Source organism: Pogoniulus pusillus, chromosome 17 (genome assembly GCF_015220805.1).
Source record: "Pogoniulus pusillus isolate bPogPus1 chromosome 17, bPogPus1.pri, whole genome shotgun sequence".
Taxonomy (NCBI): domain Eukaryota; kingdom Metazoa; phylum Chordata; class Aves; order Piciformes; family Lybiidae; genus Pogoniulus; species Pogoniulus pusillus.
In genome coordinates this window covers 8322139-8341476 of record NC_087280.1, presented here as the reverse complement: position 1 = coordinate 8341476, position 19338 = coordinate 8322139, and the positions used below count along the sequence as shown (strand labels likewise).

At 39.9% G+C, this 19338-nt stretch overlaps 1 protein-coding gene across 4 annotated transcripts in view; it reads right to left on the bottom strand.

Annotated features, from left to right (window-relative positions):
* Positions 1 to 19338, bottom strand: part of MYO1E (myosin IE) — an 81155-nt gene that overhangs the window by 7399 nt on the left and 54418 nt on the right. For all 4 annotated transcript variants that reach the window (XR_010305348.1, XM_064157503.1, XM_064157502.1 and 1 more), the window contains exons 18-25: positions 16203 to 16301; positions 12427 to 12571; positions 10231 to 10345; positions 9380 to 9549; positions 8808 to 8953; positions 4263 to 4409; positions 2563 to 2720; positions 1681 to 1773 (exon numbers count right to left, since the gene is read on the bottom strand). Coding sequence is in view for 3 of the 4 variants with exons in the window: in XM_064157503.1 (XP_064013573.1) it covers positions 1681 to 1773; positions 2563 to 2720; positions 4263 to 4409; positions 8808 to 8953; positions 9380 to 9549; positions 10231 to 10345; positions 12427 to 12571; positions 16203 to 16301 (1073 nt within the window). In the remaining variant the exon portion in view is untranslated. The remainder of the gene's footprint in view (positions 1 to 1680; positions 1774 to 2562; positions 2721 to 4262; positions 4410 to 8807; positions 8954 to 9379; positions 9550 to 10230; positions 10346 to 12426; positions 12572 to 16202; positions 16302 to 19338) is intronic.

Sequence of the window (19338 nt, the reverse complement as noted above, 5' to 3'; positions counted from 1 at the left end):
TTCAGCTACTGGCCCACTAATTTGGCAACAGAAGTAAGTGAAAATAGCAGAATACATCTGAAATTGTCAAGGGTGTTACTTTCCACATTGTGAGAACAGGATGGAGAGAGAATCATTAGTGACTTTCAAGGAAAAATGTGCCCAAAAAGTCTGGACAGTCTAACTGGAACTCCTTTATAACACCTGTCAGCAGTTGTATTTTTCCAGTTACCACTGGCTACTTTACAACAGAGTTTTAATTAAAACAATCAACCAAAATACACTGTGGTAATTGGTCTGAGATTGTAGGAAAGACTTCTAAACACCTTTTAAATGTGATACCCTAATGCAGGGAGGATCAAAAGAGCTTTTAATTTCAGCAGTTACCTTGATCCTGCCTGGACAATACAGTGTTGTTTCACTGGTCATAAACATCAAGTTCAGCTCCACAGCTGAACATTCAGGAATATTGTTCTCACCTCAGAGTCTACAGATTAAATTAATTTTTATTTTCTAGGCTCGAGGTGACATCATACCCTGGTGACATCAATCCCATGCAAAAAGCCCAGTGTCTTGCTGCACACAAAGACAGGCTCTTCTACTTAGGCTTTTCTGTTGAGGGATCTCTTTAGGAGCTGTCACAAGCGCTAGGTGGATACACCATTACAAAAGACTATACTACAGATAGGAGCATCCACTGGTGCCTTGAACTTATGTGCAAATCTACATTCAAACTGCCTTGCCTACTTGAAGCAAGTCTGGGCTTGGTCTGCAGACACAGCTTCTTCAGCCACTGTTTTTGTCTTTTTCATAGAGCTATAAAACTGCTGAAAGAGGTAACAGCCTTCCCTTATTTGAATCATCCTGGATGAATATTTACTTAGTGTCTACAGACAGGTCAACTCCTTTAACTACAGTAATCTCTCTTTACTACTCTCAGTTCTTGCAGATCATGCACTCCTTAGTTTGACTGATATGGCAATAAGGATTGGGCATTGTCTGTTTAATTTGGTGACCAAGACTGGCTGCACCCACAACTTACAGCTTTTGCATTGTGGTTTTCAATAAACAGCAGCTGACTGAAAGAGAACCCTTTGTTATTAAAAAAAGTCAGCACTCTGGGAGGGTAAGTAAAAAGAAAAAAAAACATTTAGGAAATCTTGGGTCAATGGAATATTGTTCTCCTCTCTGAGTTCACAAGCTAAATTAATCCTATCTCTCAAGAGCAGAAGTGAAACACCCTAATGACATCAGTCCCATGCAGAAAAGTCTTGCCGCTTACTGGCACAGTTGATACATCTCAGCATCCAGCACACAAAAAAGTTGTTACCCAAAAGTGTAGGACAATTAAGGCATAAATTACATTTTGTTGTTTACTGGCACTGAAAGCAGTTTCATTGCAAAGCTGTATTTGCTATGTCTATAGCTTTTACCCTTGAAAGGAAACTGGAGAAGGCAACAGGGTTAGTTCAGCATCTCATCCTAAGTAGCCAAACATGTCCATGACAACCAGGGTCTCTCTCAGGTGGTACACCAGTCTTACTATCTGCAGTACTCTTCATAAATTGCTTACAATGTATGCTTCCCAGACAGGACCTTTCTTATGACTTTTTTAACAGGTAAAAATTTACCAGATAACAAGAACAAAATTAAAGCCCCAGTCTGGATTTTTTTTTTTCACCTGAGGCTAAGAGCACTTACCAGGTGGCGGCGGTGCAGCTCTCATAGGGTAAGTCTGACTTTGAGACTTGTTGGAGTATGCTCTACTTTGGGTAACATTCCGTCTGGTAGGACCTAGAAGAAACCAGCAACTTTTCACAAACTTTCACAAATTAATTTGCTAAAGTCCTTCTGGCTGCCAGACCCCTACTCTGTGATCAGAAAGAGCTGATCTCCAGAAATAACAAACATAACAGCCATGGTATTGACCAGGCTGTTCATGGAGGTGGTGTAGTCACCATCCCTGGAGCTGTTTAAAAGAAGACTGGATGAGGCACTTAGTGGTTTAATTAATTAGAAGGTGTTAGGTGATAGGTTGGACTCGATGCTCTCAAAGGTCTTTTCCAACCTGGTTAATTCTGTGTGAAAGCTTCAGGTGCAACAATAATTAGGCTGCGTTCCCTTTGTGATGCAGTTCAGCCGCAGGATATGAAGTAAAACTGCCTCAAAGCTACAACAGATGAGACCCAAAAGGCGAGTTTTATGAACTTCCTTGTCAACTGGGGATAGCTGGCACAGCAGTGCTTTTGGCTATACTGCTCTTGATCAGAAATTAGCATAAGAAAAATGTAGGACACAAAACCTGAGAGGCTGGTATATTTGCAGCAGAGTCTTTGCAATAGGTTACTTTTGCTTATAGTGTAGCATGTCTGGTCCTGATGCAGACCCCTTTCTTCAGCAGCAAGCCTGTAGGAACTGCAGGAGCTCAGCAGAGCAAAAGACTCTCCAAAATGCTTGGCTAACTGTGCCTTTTATACTCTGTCACACAATTGTCACAGAGCAGAGAATTTCAGTGACAGTAACAAAATTCCAGCATGGAATTCTGCTGTGTCATTAGAATTTCTAAAGTAAATTCATACTTACGGGAATTCTTTGGTAGCCCTGGTCCAATGCTGATCTGCAGCACTTTATTACTTGGCTTAAGAATGGCTGTATCTCCTTGGCCTTGCATAAACTGCACCTGGCGAGACCCACTGCTGCTCCAGGGCCCCCAGCTCTCCTTTTTCAGCTTCACTTCAAGTCTAATATAAGCACGTGGGCCCATGCATAAAAAAACAGAAAACATTTCTGTGTCAAATCAGGAACAGTATTACTTGGAAATATAAAAAGCTTAGACTGAGACTCTGTATTCCCCAAGTGACTGCAGACAAACCACCTAATTAAATCACATTGTCACACCTTCTAAATGATCTTCTTAAATGATGTTGAAACCTTCCTGATAGAACTACTGCAAGGAAATATAAGATGTGCTGGAAAGGATGGGAGAGTACAGCAAGCTTTGAAGAAAAATGTGCAGAGGTCTCAGTAAGAGAGATGTCTGCTATCAAATGTCACTGCCTCTGCAGTAGTCTACGGGAGCAAGCTCAAGTGCTCCATTTCCAAGCATCCTCCTGCACATACATACTAGCTGCGTGTGTGTGCCTGCATGCATATACACCAGCACATGCTTTAGGAGTTGGCCTTCTGCATGTGCTAGCACTAAACATTTTTGTATACCTAGATTTCAATCTTTACCATTTAACTGTTCTTATGTGCACACGCGTTCCTAGCATTTCCACGCTAGCCGTCTGTTTGGAGCTGTACTCAGGTGTGAGCTAAGGCAAGGATGCTTTGGTTTTGGGGCAACCCCAAAAGGATAGGTAACACATTACATCTTACATGAACAGAATATTTATTCCTGGTACTGGCTTTGACTCCCCAACACACAGAAGTATACAGGAATGTTGCACACCTCAGTTGTGCTCCTACACTCTTTCCAAAGCAAAAAGCATCTGTTACCTTTTGTAATTCTTCCATTTTTTTTCAAAGGAAATAAACATATGAATCCAAGGCCTGCTGTTGCTACTCTGCTTAGTAGGTAGGAGTATGCACAAAAGCATATGTTACCTGGCCTAGTTTCCAGCACATGCTTGCAGCCAAAATGCACATCAAATGTTCTGTAGCTTTTCAGGCTTGTTTCTAAAAGATGTTCCCAAATTATTTACTTAATGAGGTGCCTTTGGAATTAGCCTTCCACCCTGCAAGTTCTCTGTCCACACAACAAACCAGTAGTTCAGACTGTTACATTATGTCTCCAGAACTGCGTTTCAGACTCTTCATCTTGGTGCTTCTACTCCTTGGTTAAGGAGCTGGAAGAGGATGCTCCCTTCCCATGACAGGAGATAGATCTATCACCAGGATGGAGAGCTTGCATCGTGGCTGCACATTAGTTGTGCAGTGGCTGGCGTGGCCCTTGCTGTGGGGCTACAGCTCTCCTGGCATGGAGCTACTTGGCAGCATGAAGCTGCAGACCCTTAAGCCTGATGTTCAGTAGAATGAAGACAACTCCCCCATGCACACAGTGGAAAAGTGGCAGATGACCAAGGTACAATCCTAGCCTGTTCTTGTGATAAGCTACTCAGAAGGTCTGGTTTCCTTGCACATCAGCTTTTCACCCTGCTGCTGCTGATTATTTTAAAACACAGTGTCAGAAACTCACCAAGGAGCATTCACTCATTTGCCCTGGTGACAAGAATAAAGAATATTTTATTCATAAAAGCCCACAGGAAAAAAAAGCAACTCACGTATTGCTAAATTTCAGAGGTAGTTTTCTTTGGGTTTTCTCTTCAAATCGCTTTGATAAGAGGCTTAAAAACTCCGTTTTGAAGACTGATTCCAGCAGACTATCATATTCCTGTTCATGTAGAATGAAAATGTCATCCTGCATTGTGCTGAAAAGAAACCACAGCATATACCATCCAGATTAAAATTTCATCAGCAAATACAGACAGCATTACAATGACATTTGTGAACTACTTATGGTTACTTTTTAAAACAGCAAGAAATTCCAAGCAGCATCAATTCCAGAGTCTTGCTGTCTGAGAATAGTTTTCTGGTTTGTTTTTTCTCCAGAAGCTGATAATGGAATGCCTGAAACAATCCCTTCTGAGAGACAAGAATATTACTTGATCATTTTAGAGTGGTTACTGTTAGAAAAAAAATATGTGCTACTAAACTTACAATTACTGTCCACCCCTTCAATAAGGGCAAAACTTGTGATTGCATGTGAATTGCAAAGTTTAAAGTTGCTAAATGGAGATTGAAACCCAAAAGCAAGCAAATCTAGAATTTCCTCTGCCTTTAGATTGGACTAGTTTAACACAGTATAAAGCTCACACATGTTGGGTTCCATAATCACCTTTGGCTCAACTCCTATTTACACCTGCTGAGAATGCTGCAAACCACTTCAAAGAAAACAATACCCAAGTCAGTAATCTGCAAGACCTCTTCCAGAGAGCCTCTAGAGAACAGTTCTGTCACTCCTAGCCAGGATTACTCTTGTTCCAGCACGCTGTTGTTTATATGCGTCTTGTTCGTCCTTTTAACAGCAGGCTGACACGTCATAGCTGTAACTATAGTGCCTGTCTGCTTCTGCATCTTCTCCACAAAAAGGTATAAACAGAGCTTTTCAAAGAAAGCTCAAGACCTGAAAATAGAGGCCATGGCTCCTCCCCTTACTTCCTGACTTGAATAGTATATAAGCAACCATAGGATTTCCATAAGAAACTAATATTCTGAAGCTCAGCCCATCCCATCTGAACTTACAGAACCAGGTCACTGTATGGGGGCACAATGCTTAGATGGAGCACAAGAAAATGATGGAAGCATAATGACAGAGGGAGGGGACTGTCCCTTCAGCAGCCACCCACAAGAAACTTCTATTTTTATGTGTGATTTCATAATCAGTTTAATTCAACTTAACATTGTTGTGCTGTCAGAAGGGGCAGCCTTTCCTGTCTCTTTTCATAAGCATTTCTGTTCCTGCCCTCATGCTAGAATCCACCCTCTGACCTCCCCTGGTAAATTCATTTTGTGCATCCCTTACTTGTAAATCCTCACACAGCCATCTGAGGCATAGCTAGTGCAGGAAAGTGTGGCTAGCAGAAGAGACAGCACAGGGCTTTAGACAACTGTGTGGACCTGAGAATTACTTAATCTCATGACACAAAACAGTTATCATATCAGCAGCACAATATTTCAGCAAATGGATAACAGCCACTGAAGAAAGGAGCATTAGCTGGAAATTAGTTAAGTATTCCTGGCAGAAAATGTGTAGCTCATTTTCATGGTAGTTCATGCAGGGAGCCAAGCTTCTCTGCTCCTTTGTCAGTGTGGTTGGTCATCTTCTGCTGTTACTGCTTTTATCAGAAAATACCATTTTATAATGACAATTTATTTCAATACCTTGGATATCACCTACTACAGGAAAAAGGTACTCTCATTTTGCATTTCTCTCTGGAGAAATGGACCTTTCTGAAGCATAACTTCAGCTTTAGCCTCATGGAAAATTACCACCCACAGCACAATCAGCAACAATATATGTAAGCATTTGGTAATCCTGTGAGAGGAGCTAATTTCCAGAGTAGAAATACAAGGCTGAACAGTCTGGGATTGATCTCTGATTACAAATGGAATAAAGGATGAGGAAGATTTAAGTTCAACAGTAAAACTGGTGATGAAGACTATAGGAAGTAACCAACCAACCACCAGAGGTCCTTAAAGGACCACTTAAGGACTATAGTAGGCATGGGAGGAGGCAGGTGGAAAATGTGTTAACCTATGATAATGAGTTATTGGAAAAACGATGGATGTGTTAATTGTTTCTTGGAAATGTCATGGATATGCATGTTTTGGAGCTACAAAAACTTAGCTCGTTTGAGATTCAGGTGATACAGACTCGGGAAGAGATTCTCCTGTATCCCATCGCTTCAATAAAAAAATCCTGCTTGACAGAAGCACACTGCCTGTCAAGTATCAATTCCCTGTTTAATTTCAAATCCTGTTATATTTAAAATTAATATTTCTTAAGAGCTTTCAATGCTTTTTCTGTAAAAACAGCATACAGAACTCGGAGGTGTGAACATCTACACTGGAGTGCTTAAGGCTGTGGAAAACCAGGGAGATTGCTTTGGAAGACAGGTGAAGGGCAAGACGAAGTTACATGCTTGTTACTAAGAAATGGTTTCTTTCAATGTTTTGCATAGCCATACTTCTCACAAAGAAGGTGACAATATCTCACTTTAATCTATAAACTATTGCTTCAACATTTCAGAGTAACTCCAAAACTAAATTAATTATAGCACGTAAGGAACTCCAAGAACATTCCGCTCAGGAAAAAAAAAAGCCTTCTGTTAGAGAAAATTAGGCCTATTTGCCCTCATCACTGTTTTTCTGACCCTAATTACCTATCAATCAACAGCTCTCCACCTTGGTCATGGTCCTCCCAGCTGATTTGCCTGTTTGCAGACTATTAATCTGAAAGAAGGGTACAGAGTTAGCTTTCTGATCCTCACTTTTCACCTGGTTACTGGAGACTACAACTCCCTCTAAGACTGTGAGTACCTTTGTATGCAGTTTCCTGATGCTGCTAGAAGTGTTCTTGACCATCAGGTATGAAAATATGATTGTAACCCATTTGAAGGTTCACTTCCAAACCAATCAGAATTCAATTATGTTAGAGATGTGGAAAATGTGAACTATAGGGATGATAAATGAGTTCTGAAAACACATGAGAGAATGCAAGTTAAGAGCCAATACAGTTTTTGCTCTGACCTTTGAAAAACTCCTTTGGAGGTTTGTGTATGGGTGTATATATATTTTGGTTTATTTGTTCTTTCCTCTCCCAAAAATATAGTAGGTAATAAGGTAATACATGTACTAAATGATGCTTTCACTCTAGTTTCACTAATTGCAGACTGTTACAAGTGCTAACTCTTGTTTCAGATTTGAGAGAAGCAGTACCTTTGACAGCCTCTGAAGCGAGAGTGTTATATTTCTACTAAGCAACTTCAGAGTTAAGAGATTGCTCAGATTAAGACCCGTTTTGAATCAGGCCATACCAACATGGCAAGTGGGGAAAGCCCTCTTGTCCCCATAGGTTTTTTATGGTTTGGGTTTGGAGGAATACCTGGACAGTTTGATGGGCTGTAGTTCTGAATCTACATGATGGCTTTTACAATAAAATAGAATCAGTAAGCAAAGTTCAAAACATTATTAGACATAACATGCATATTTCCTGTGAGCTAAGCACATTGTGTTTTGCTTCAGAAGGTTCTGTGGAACTGTTATTTACATGTGAGGAGTGTGACAGCTTTCACTAACTTGGCAGGCAGCCTTTCTTTTAGCTGATTCAATGTGACTGTGTCTGTGGAATGCTACTGGCCCGCTTTAAGCATCTGTCTGCAATCTGTTCAAGGCTTGCACAGCTCACAGTCCAAACGTGCAGTAACTAAAAACATTCCACTCTCATCTTTAACCTGTATAGTTATTTTGTTGCAGCTTTTGCTTTAAAGGTACGCAGTAAATAAGCCACAGGTTTTGAAAAAGGTACTGTGAGCAGACACTTCTTGCAGACCTTTACCTAATCTTGAAGTTCTGAAAAAAAATTAAATTTCCTCTGCTTAAGTACTGGATAACATCTGTGAGATGATTCCTGGGCTTTTTTCTAAGCATATATGAAAAGTGTACATTTGTTGTGTAATTTATTTCAGTATTTAAAGCTCACTTGTTACCCTGGAGTAATTTACTGTATTGCAGCTCTGGTAAACTGCAATAACAAATGCAGAAGTATCCAGAGACTTGGCTGACTCATCCTCAAAGGAATTAAATTATATAAGCAAGAATACACTGGTCTCATGGACAGATTCTTCCTGGGTTTGTTCACCTAGCTGTGTTTTCAGCTGTCTGTGAACACCTCAGATATTTCCTGCAATCTGGGACTGGCTTGATGTTGAGTCAACAGAAGTGGTATGAAATCCAGCTAGAAAGAAAGGGTTTAGTAGCTCACCAGAGAGAGAACAACCCTTTAGGAAACAGTGGATACACACAAGGTGTACTTTTATATTCTGTGACATGAAGCTTAAGCCAAAACTTACTAGAATGTGCTTATACATGGTGAATATATGCTTCACAGAATACATTTTGGGGGACTCACTGGATAGGAGAGACCCAATGTCAGTGGAGCATTTCAACAACTAGACAGAAAATGTTTGTGTACTGCCTACAAACAAAAGCATTTACTACTGTAACACTTACTGCAATTGAAAGGTATTTTCTAGGTACTGACTTACCTTAGAGAAACAGAAAGAATTCTCTCCACTTCCATCCTTCGCTTTAAGACTTCCTTCACTTGGCCCTTCTCTGGACCCTGCTTTATCTTCTCACGCCCAATCAGGTATATGCACTTTGGAGTGAGGACAAGATCTCGCTTCACACTCTGAAACACAAAATTGGGGACATCAGTGCTCTTGTGTTGTGATGCTGTTCTAAAGAGACGTTATATACTGGGAACTGGGGCAATACTGTTAGTCTGTGAAATGAAAACAAAATACTGATGTGACAAACCACATGACTTTGGAGTCGGATTGCACAGGATGGAAAAGCAATTTTGTTTCCCATTTCCTAACTAATGTATTTTTCTGCCCAGCGAGTCCTGTTAAAGGCTTCATCCTAGCAGAAGAGGTTTGATAATGGCAGTGTTCTACCGACAAGGTTGTAACTCCTTTCTTATGTGTTTTAAGTCAAAGACATGTTTTCAAGATGGTGTGACACTAGCATCACAGAGCTTCTGTTAACGGATGGTGGAGACATCAGTAAGTGCCTAGCAGAACTAATCATTAGTGGATGTTGCTCCTAAGCCCACCTTAAACCGTCTGTCGTATTTAGTTACAGTGTCTGCAAAATCAATCTTCTCGCGTTTGCCCACAAACTGACGTAGCTCTGGATGGTCCTCCATGCCTATGTAATCTCCCACAAAATTCCTGTTAATGCTGTTGCGCCTTCTCTCTTTCTTGTTCAGCAACAGATCTGATGCTTGAATAGAAAAACAAAGAAAATATCAGTTAACAGTATGGACTGAATTTTCTAAGTCTATGATCTGAAAGAGCTGTTTCAGTTAGAACTTTTCAGGAATAACTGATAACAAAATTATTTACAATACAGAAAAAATATCAATGCACTGCCTCTAATGCTTTTTATAAAGAGCCGTGTGATTATTATATTCATGCCTAATGATAAGCTCAGTCATTCTGATTAATCAGGAGCACTTCTGGAACTAAGGAATTTCTCACTGGAAATTAAATATTAACTTGTCCAAACCCAGAATGCTGCTCATTGACATTACCCAGGTCCCATGTGCAATTAAGCAATACAGTCACTGGATCAATTTGTATCAACTACAGACAAAGCAGGTTCTGTGTAACTGTGGGAAACATTTCCTTTTTTGCTTCCCCTGAAACATCTTTGATCTCTGTCCTACACAGTCTAGCTTTGTTGTAAGAGTAAACCAGGGGTAGTCCAAGAAATCCATGCATGCAGAGCAGCCAGCCTCATCACTGGTACCTTAAAAGTTCCAACAATTGTCAGTCAGTCATAGATGGTCATCAGCAATGCAGTAGTTTGCTCTGGAGAAGGAGATATTTCCTTTGTCTCTTGTGGCACTCTCTGTTGCTGAAACCATGTGTGAAATGTCGATTGTCAGACATTACAACCTACCTTCTTCTCTCATCTGTACGTATTTTTTTCTGGCCACATACTTCCTCCAGGCCTTCTGGATGGCCCTGGCATATCCATCATACTTCCTCTCTCTCATCTCTTCTAATAAAAATAGCTGTACAAAGAGACAAATTAATGGGTCAAACATGTTACAGTGGAAGTTCAAGAAAAAACTATGTTTTACTTTTCAGTGCATTTCACTCTAGATCCGAGTTGGTGCCTCCACAACTATGGGGCCTGGGATTCGAGTGTTAAGGGAAGATTTTCTGGAAGAAATCTGACGCTTGAGTGGTTATGGCTCCTACCAGTTTACCCATTACTGTTCATCCCCAGCAATATGGATTCTCTCTGAAATAACTCTACTGATACAGCTCAAGGTTCTCCACTGGGTACCCATCCAGCCTCCATATTGACATTCTCCAAAATCTGTACTGCTATTGCCAGAACGCTACCCATGTCTATGGGGACCTGTGCAACCTTCTATCCTGTCTGAGTTCCACACTCTTGTGCCCATTGGCTTGATTTTTCCTCAGCAGTGAAGTCTGTCAACTGGATGCAGGATTTACAGCAATGATCTTGTATTTCAGTATGACATAGTAACATCTTGGGGTTTAAAGTGTTATCAGAATTCAAGAGAAAATGCTGATTTATCGAAAGGGAAATGAGAAACTTTTTGAGCATTTCCCAGGCCCCACTAAAAGATCTACATTATTGGAACTACTTCACAATTATTGTAGGATACAGCCCAAGTATTTGGACAGCAGTTACAGTATTAAATCAGCCCACTGACATGACTGTTCCTTCTTATTTCCTTTTTCTGTGTGTTTAAGATTTTAAGGACTTTGCTTCAAGCTTTCAAGAGACAACACTACTAAGATCAGGTAAATGAGGAAGCCAACCTGGGCTTCAGGATCCTTTTTTAATTTGCTGCCCTAAACAACCTCATTCATATTGATCTATAAAAACGAAACTTGATCTAGTGCAAGCCATTTCCACAGAACCTCACTTGCTCTTGTGCAGAGTTATTTATTCAGGTGTTTGATGGAAATGAAAATAACGAAGCCTTCTTTCCATCACCCATAAACCCTTATTTCATGGTTGGCAACTTTCCATCTACAGCAAACTTACTGGAAAAAAAAAGGCATCTTCACAACACGCAAGCATTAGATGAGGTTTTGCATCAGGCCTGAGTGCTCCTGATGCAAAAACTTCCTCAGCTTCAGCAAGCCATAATCAAGCCCTTGTGCAATTGATGTTAGAGTAACAACATTGATGTTGTCTTTCATGAATACTCACCATTGATTTCTCCAACAATAATGCTAACTGCAAAAGCTCAATGACAAATAATCTAGCACCTGCAACTGAGGAAGCTCAGTGAAGACACTGAGTTAAAGTACAAAATAAAAATACTGCACATGTTTTCTTTTCCTAAAATATTTATCTCCCCTCACACTCCTCTGATCAGCCACAACAAATAGTCTTTAGTGGAAAGAAGTACTTTCATTGACCATCTAAAATATACTCCTCCAAAGTAATATAACCTAAGATAGTCATATGAGAGATGATTGTCTTTGATACCAAGAGATATGAATCAACAATTTTCTTCAAAATTGACGTAAAAACACTTTTTGCCAACAGAACTTTGTGCATGTTAGCAGCCACAGGATAAAACACATTATGATGCCTCCCTAATGTTCTCTTTAAATGGGATTTTGGGCTGCAGTCACTCTGGAACACTGATTTATCAAGTGATGTATTAACATCCATACCATAGCTGGCACTATTCCATTTTCATCAGTAGTTGTTATACTGAGAGGAGACATATTTTCTTGCAATAATGGTCAGATATGTTCTAATGCCATGATATTCCTTCCTGTGACAAATTCTCTGATCAAATGTCACCCACTGCAACCTGACACACAAGCATATTCATATTCAGTCTCCTCTTTCTGATGCACTTAATGCTCCTTATATCAGTGTCAAAATCATGCAGGATCCTTACATACAGCACCCATTATAAAGTGCCCCAATCTCTGTATGCTCTTGAGGCACCTGTGACAGACCTGCCCAGCTTGACTTGTATATCTTATGATTCTCCCACTTCAGCAGCTGTAATGTGCTGCTTCTGAGCATGCAAGCCTTTTATTTCAGCAAAGCAGTTTCCTATTTAAAAAAATCATGTTCTGCTACACTTACAGACTCTGGAGCTTTGATGAAGACTTTGGATTTTCCAAGCTGGTATTGGTCAGGATCCATGTTGACTGACTGGAGCAGATGGAGAACTCCTTGTTTCTCCTCTCCTTTCCAGGAAGGCCAGGTTGCTTTAGTCAGAATGGCATACCTTAACCACCAAGAAGAAGAGATTAAAACCTAGTATGAAACAGCAGCAGCAGAATGCCACTGACTCTTGGTGTTACCCTGGGGGAAGCACTAACAATTTTAGCAGGACTTGAGAAGCCTGAAGTGTGCCAAAATGCACAGTGTTTAGATGTTACTTGTTTAGCCAGACCAAACTACTACAACGAGGGCAAGAGCACCCAGGAGTTTCCAGATGCTAAGTTACTATTTGGCAACTGCAGTAGCTAGTTATAGAAAGCTTTGCTATGCTCTCCTGAACTCTATGGCAAGGATTATTTACAAGTAATGACTTTTGGTCCAAATTTAAGTACCTGTATCCTTGGTATTCTAGATTCACTCTCAACCACACGGCCAATTTCTGTTTAAGCCTTCTCTGCCTGCTTATTCTTACAAAGGCTGCCTCTGTTTCCAAGCAAGTGGCCAGCTCATGCTCCTAAACCACCTGTTCAACAGCTGATCTGCGTTTAGCAAGGAGCCATTCTTGTCTTTATCCCAGAATGCCTCTGGTACAAGAGGAAAGATGTAATGGTGCTGGTGCTACCTAGAGAGAACACTGGGAACTGACCACACAGGGCTAGGGAAGGAGACAGGAAAGTGCTAAAATAACACATCTTTGATACAAAGAAGTGAGTCACACATTATCCTCTTTAAGCCTTGAGTGGATGCCAGGCTGCAACCCTTTTTAAACTGACCACTTTTTCTGGCCTGTCTTCAGCTTTTGGAACTGCCAGGCTGGAGTAACAAAGCTACCTTGTTCCACTGCCCACCAAGAAGCACTGATGAGCTTTAGCTGCTTCAGCATCTCTACAGGTAAATAACTTCTTTAACAGCAGTTACTTAGACTCGTATGACAATGGGACCAGAGAACAGATAAATATTCACCCTGAAATCTTTCATGTCCATTACTCTGTAATTTTTTTTTCACAACATGCTTATTAGTAAAATCATTCAACCAATGACAAAAGGGATTAAGTATGGAGTTCAGTTTGCTGCAATTCCCAAGTTGTTGTTTCTTAATGTTTAAGCAGCCCCTAAGAAAATGCTCTCAAAAAGGACACAAGGAATTGTTAGAAAATTCATCAAGGGAACATTCATTACTCATTCTTGTCACATCTAAAATGTTATCCAGCCAGGAAGCAGAAACAACGTCATGCAACTTAAATAACAACACCACAAAAAGAAAAATAGCAAACAATGACAAAAGAACATATTGCAACCCCCAAACACCTCTGAATAGCAAGCACATGAAAAGGGAAAGCTAACTACTGAATAATTCAGTAGGATTCCAAAGGGTCTGCTGCTGCTGTGTTCAAATCTATTATTAGTCAACCAATGCTCCTGTACTGTAGATGATGGTGTAACAAAGTAGCTCTTATATTAAATATCAAAGCATATTAAACATACTATGCCTATGGATAGTATGTACATTGCTATGTTTAATTTACTGGTATATTATAGGATAACGTACAACTCTGCTAGGTTTCAAGTAACATCCAGCTTATTTAATCAACAGCCTCTTTTGCAGGTTGACATAGTGGTACAGGTGGGTCTAAGCAAGTCTGATTTTGAAGAAGTTGATGTTAATGAAGGCATTTGAAACTGCTACCTTCCACACAAAAGTTTGACACTACATTTCAGCACGTCCTAAATCCTTTCCTACAATTCAGCTGTAGAGGAGGGCACAGGGGAAGAATTCTTTAACAGCTTTTAATATAAGTAAAAAACCTCTCAATAGATTTTCAATTCTCCTTTTTGCACACATTCAAATTAACTTTGTATGTTTTACTGGTGTGACACATCTGCAGGGCAGAAGAAATACATTACTCCATACCATGCACCAATTAAGAATTGCACAATTTGCTAATGTGAAAATGCTATCGCTGTTCAGTGCTGTTCAGAAGTAGCACTTTCCTCTAATGTACTTGTGCATGCTTCCCATACACTGGCCACATCCCTATTCATCTATTCTAGGTTTTACCTGTTTGTGTAATTTGATCTTAGGATTTCAGCACAAGTACTAAACATATTTTAAATTGCTTCAAGTCATGACTGCCCCCATCCTATTATAAATTCACAGTGTGTCTAAATACAGGAGTATGGAGTTCAGCTTTTGGGTTGGTTATGCTGTGAAACACACAGGCCTTCTCAGTGGCTGTGGCTTTTTGCATGCAAATGTAAATTTTGTACATAGAAGTCCATTCAGCCCAGAAAACTCCACTTACATGGAGCTGCCAAGGAACGCCCCATCAAAACGAGTGTACAAGCATGCACTTCCTGTCCATCCCATGTCTCAGCCCACTTCTACTCACACTGACTCAGGGTGTCAGAATAGAGCTTGTTCTGGATGCTAGGGAACTGTGAATAGAAAGGTTCAAGGAAGAGTTTTACCTGTAACAAAATCTCAAATTTAACATGACTCAAATGAAATAAATGGATGAATCCCCTAAAGAATGGCTTTGGTGGCCTGTGGATCTCTACATATAAAGTGAAGTGTAGAAATCTGTCCACCTTAGAGAAGTACCACGTAGTTTTCCTTTGTGCAGCCTTCTCAGGCAGCTTTTGCTAGACCAGCTCAACAGCTGTGGAGGCTGGATTTAATACACACTATTAAGCTGTTACTCTGCCTCAGCAACAGACTGCATTAAGTCATGGAACCTGAAGAACATATTAATCTGGGCTTAAACCCCTTTTTCTTCATCATCTTCAATATTGTTGCATAATGAAAACTGAGTCCATGCTTTAAAACATTTTAGGCTCGTCCGTTACTAGATAATTAGAACGTTCTCTGTATTACCATGAAGTACTATCAGTGGCTTTGTTTTGGGCACTGATCAATTGTACTCCACTCACTGCAACAACTGATTTTTTTTTTCATTTCATATTCTCAAGCATGACACATTTCCAGCAGAGTCTGACTGTCCTGTGTTCAGTCTGAGCACTTACTAGCTGCATGGCTCAATTTTCTCAAAAAACCCAGAAGGTGAATGCTGTGCAACTCTTGACATTGCTCTTATTTAAGAGGATTTCATTAGCTAGTGGAGGTAGTTAATCATCTTAACAGCTGGTCCTAAGACACTGAAAAAACGACTGGTCTTAGCTCTGACTTGCTTCCATTCAGTGAGCAGATGCGGTGGTTTGAGCTGTAACCATTCCCAGCTGTTTGAACACACCAGTGGAAGGATACAAAGAGCAATTTAAGATAAAGTTACTTTTCACACTGCAATGGTTGAATGGCAGGCTTGTATTTCTTGACTTATTTTCTGTCATAGGGAAGGAAGAGTTGGAAGAGCTAGAGCAATAACAGTGTAAACAAAGACTAGCAGCTAGACACTTAGGATTCGAGGCTCTGTAGCTCCTAACTCCAAGTTCCCTTAACCCTTTGAGCAGCCCTCTGAACTGCACTACAAAAAGAACTGAAGTCTCAGGTAAGTCTACTGAAAACTGAAAAGATTTTTAAAAGACACAAAGCCAGATGAGAGACATTTTCAAATATCAGCAAGAAAAGTAAATGGGGAAAAAGAAAAGGGAATGGAAAAACTTGGAACTTCTTGTTTTCCTCCTCATCACAGAAACAACTCTGCTGTAATAAATGCTTCAAATCAGTATAATCCTACCTCTGCAAAAACTTCTTGAAAACCCTCCTGTAGGCATAACCAGCTCTTCTCACACGAATGTTTTCTTTCAGACCCAAGTATTCCACTTGATGCTTTACCCTGTGGGCAAAAACAATGCAAGACTTACAATCCATTTTATTTCAGCATATTTGTGGATTGAGGTATTCTTAAAAGTCCATATTATGTTTAAAGATTACTGACTTACAAAATTCACGCACAGATACGTGAATCTGTTCTCTCACACTGCATGGTAAGAAAAAGATTCACAGCAGGTAGCCTACAATACCTTTAGCAAGCCTACCTTAGCGCTTTTTCCTGGTTTAACTTCCCATCTCCTAAGAAACTCATGCATAGACTAGTTAACTAATATTATTATCCATAACAGGACAAGTAACTGTTCCCTGTACAATTACACAGCTGGCAGCTGAGGGAGTGGAAAGGTAAGTTTGTGTTCTATTATTGCAGATTTCACCTGTGTTTTTACATAGCTCAAGTATCAGCAGTAGCACACAGCAGCTCTTTTTTGATTGTTCTGGAGAAAGGGCCAAATCTGATAGCTGGGAAAAAGCCCCAGATGCCACACTTCCATTGCACACGAATCAGAAATAAGAAAGCCAAGCACATAGATTCCTGAAAAGCTAACATTCCTCCCAATTTTGCTATGCTGCGAAGACTTTGAAGATAGGCACAAGAGCAGCCAAAGCACGTGGTAAGCTTGTTAATAGCATACATTAATTGCAAACAAAGACTGAGCTACTGCCAGTCCACATAAAGTGTTAATGGCTGTGGAGGGGCTCTGCTGCACATGTTAACTGAAACATCATTATCCCCACACCATTACAGTTCCCTCATTCAAAACACATTCACTTCGGTTCTAAAGAGGGAACAAATACCTCCGTGAATCTAAAAAAAAAGCTTCCTTTTGTCACCTTCTCTTCTTTTGGAGCTGCGGTACATCATTTTATGCTCCTGTGGTCTACTATTTAATCGATCAATTTCAGTTAGCTTCCTTAACAATGTAGGATTCTTGCTGTTTTCCTTTACATTTCCTTCATTTCCCCATCTAAGTCATGTAGCTGGAAGAGGCAATGTCAGTTTTTAACTCTGTAAAGCACTGTTCAGGGGCTTCTGCTGTGGGTCTTTTATAGGGCAAATTCTAGAAGCTTTAGCTTTTGGTCAGAAATACAAGAGATGTTGCTGTTTTAGTTCTGTATGTTTAACAAAAAGCATACAAGGGGCCTTTTTTTAGGTACACTTTTTAAAAAGCCAGTAAGGTGACATCTGTGATTCTGTGATTTTGTTTTGCTTAACATTTCTCTAATTTCAAAGATTTTTCAAATCCTGAAAAAAATCTTGGTTAATTCAGTGTTCTCTCTGTAGCTGTTCTGAAATATTACATTTCAAAATGAAGTGTATTGCCCATTGATTTTTTTCCCCTTTCTTTGACCAAGACATTCTTTTCATATGACTCATAAAGCAAAAAAGCTTTTAAAATCCTATGCTACAAATGACAAAAGCCCTTCAGTTATTTCTTTTCAAAGAGCATTTATGAGAGGTATTTTACTAAGCGAAGCTACTGCTCTTTTAACTAATAATAAAGAATACTGCACATTTTAATCTTGCAGTGTTCACTCCAAGAATTCTGGTACAAACGTTGGTGGACAAAAATACGTTTTCCTGTTTATAGCTTTCTCTCCTGCTCACATCTGGAATAATGCACTGGAGCAACAGGATTACTCCCACTTTCTTACTGTCCTGCCAGTATTAGTGTCCAGCAACAGAGAATTTGAGACATTTTTCTGGTTTTCCTTTTCTTTCTGAGAAAAGGCACACTCCAGGCATCAACCTCAAGCAGGTCAGGGTCTGGGAATTCAGCTAATGCAGCAATTTTGACTATAAGTCCAAGTGGCTGTGCCAGTACTTGAACCAAAACCAAGAATTTCAAGAACACCCCCATTTTTTGAATAGCTAAGTTATTATACAAGGTTTAGATGGCATAAAGTCTGTTTTGGTGCTAAGTAAAAAGCTGGAGTGACATGGCTTCTGTGAGCATGAACTAAGGCAGGCTTTGTGAAGGGTTTTTTCCTTTTCCAGTAACATTTTCACCAGCTACTAACATGCTATTAATTAGATATACTACTCGCATCACATTGACTATGGCAGCATGAATATGATAGAGCACTGTGGTCACAGAAGAGAACAAAAAAACCCTCTAAACCAACATTCAGCAAAGTATCACAGAAACTCAGTTACGCTTTACATTTCCTTCAACACAGCTTCCTTAAAATCAAATCATGAAACTACAACGTTAAGCTTGAGTTGTCATATGCATATAAATATCCTTTCCCCAGACATGTCACTAACTGCTACAGCATATGTATCCTATGTGAGGTCCTGGCATAGTATCTAGGGAATCATAGTTTGAAATGGGAGAGAGTGTCAGAATTTTTAAACAGGAGTAAATATTGTCATTTTAAGAACTACTTCCATTTGTGTACAAGTCCGACAGCACACAAACCTATTTCACTTGTTGCCAGTAGCTGCTGCATTTGCCAAACGTCATCCTCATTTTGGGAAAACAAGAAGAAATCTTTTGCCCATTTTTGCTCCAAAAGGGGTTTCCTGCAAGATGGCTCCTTTTCAAGACCAGGTTTTTGTTGGTTTCATTGGTTTCCTAGCAACACCTTCCACAATAATAGGCCTGTTTTTCAGTATGTAAATGATTGCTTTTAAAAGCCCTTCAACTAACTTAAAAGTTTCAGACACTTTTTACAGGATCACTTACTTTCCTCCTTTGGTCCCTAGTTTCAGTGCAAAACCAAGCCCTGCACAGAAGGGTTTTCAGGAGTGGAAAAGTTAGAGAAAGGAGGTCTACATTTACGGCCAAGAACCTAAATGACACTTTAAAGTGCAGTCCCAATTGTGGCTTCTATATGTGCTCTACATCTGCATGTAATCATGCTAGTCTGTATGCCAAACGGCACGAAGTGAATTCTGTAGTGTGGTTGATATGCTCAAGAACACTTTTTAACAGACTTTGCAAGTGTATTCAAGTGTTTTCACTGTGATAAAAATAACCAGCACTTTTACCAATACCAAAAGTATTTGGTATAGAGTAGTACGTGTTATCTATATT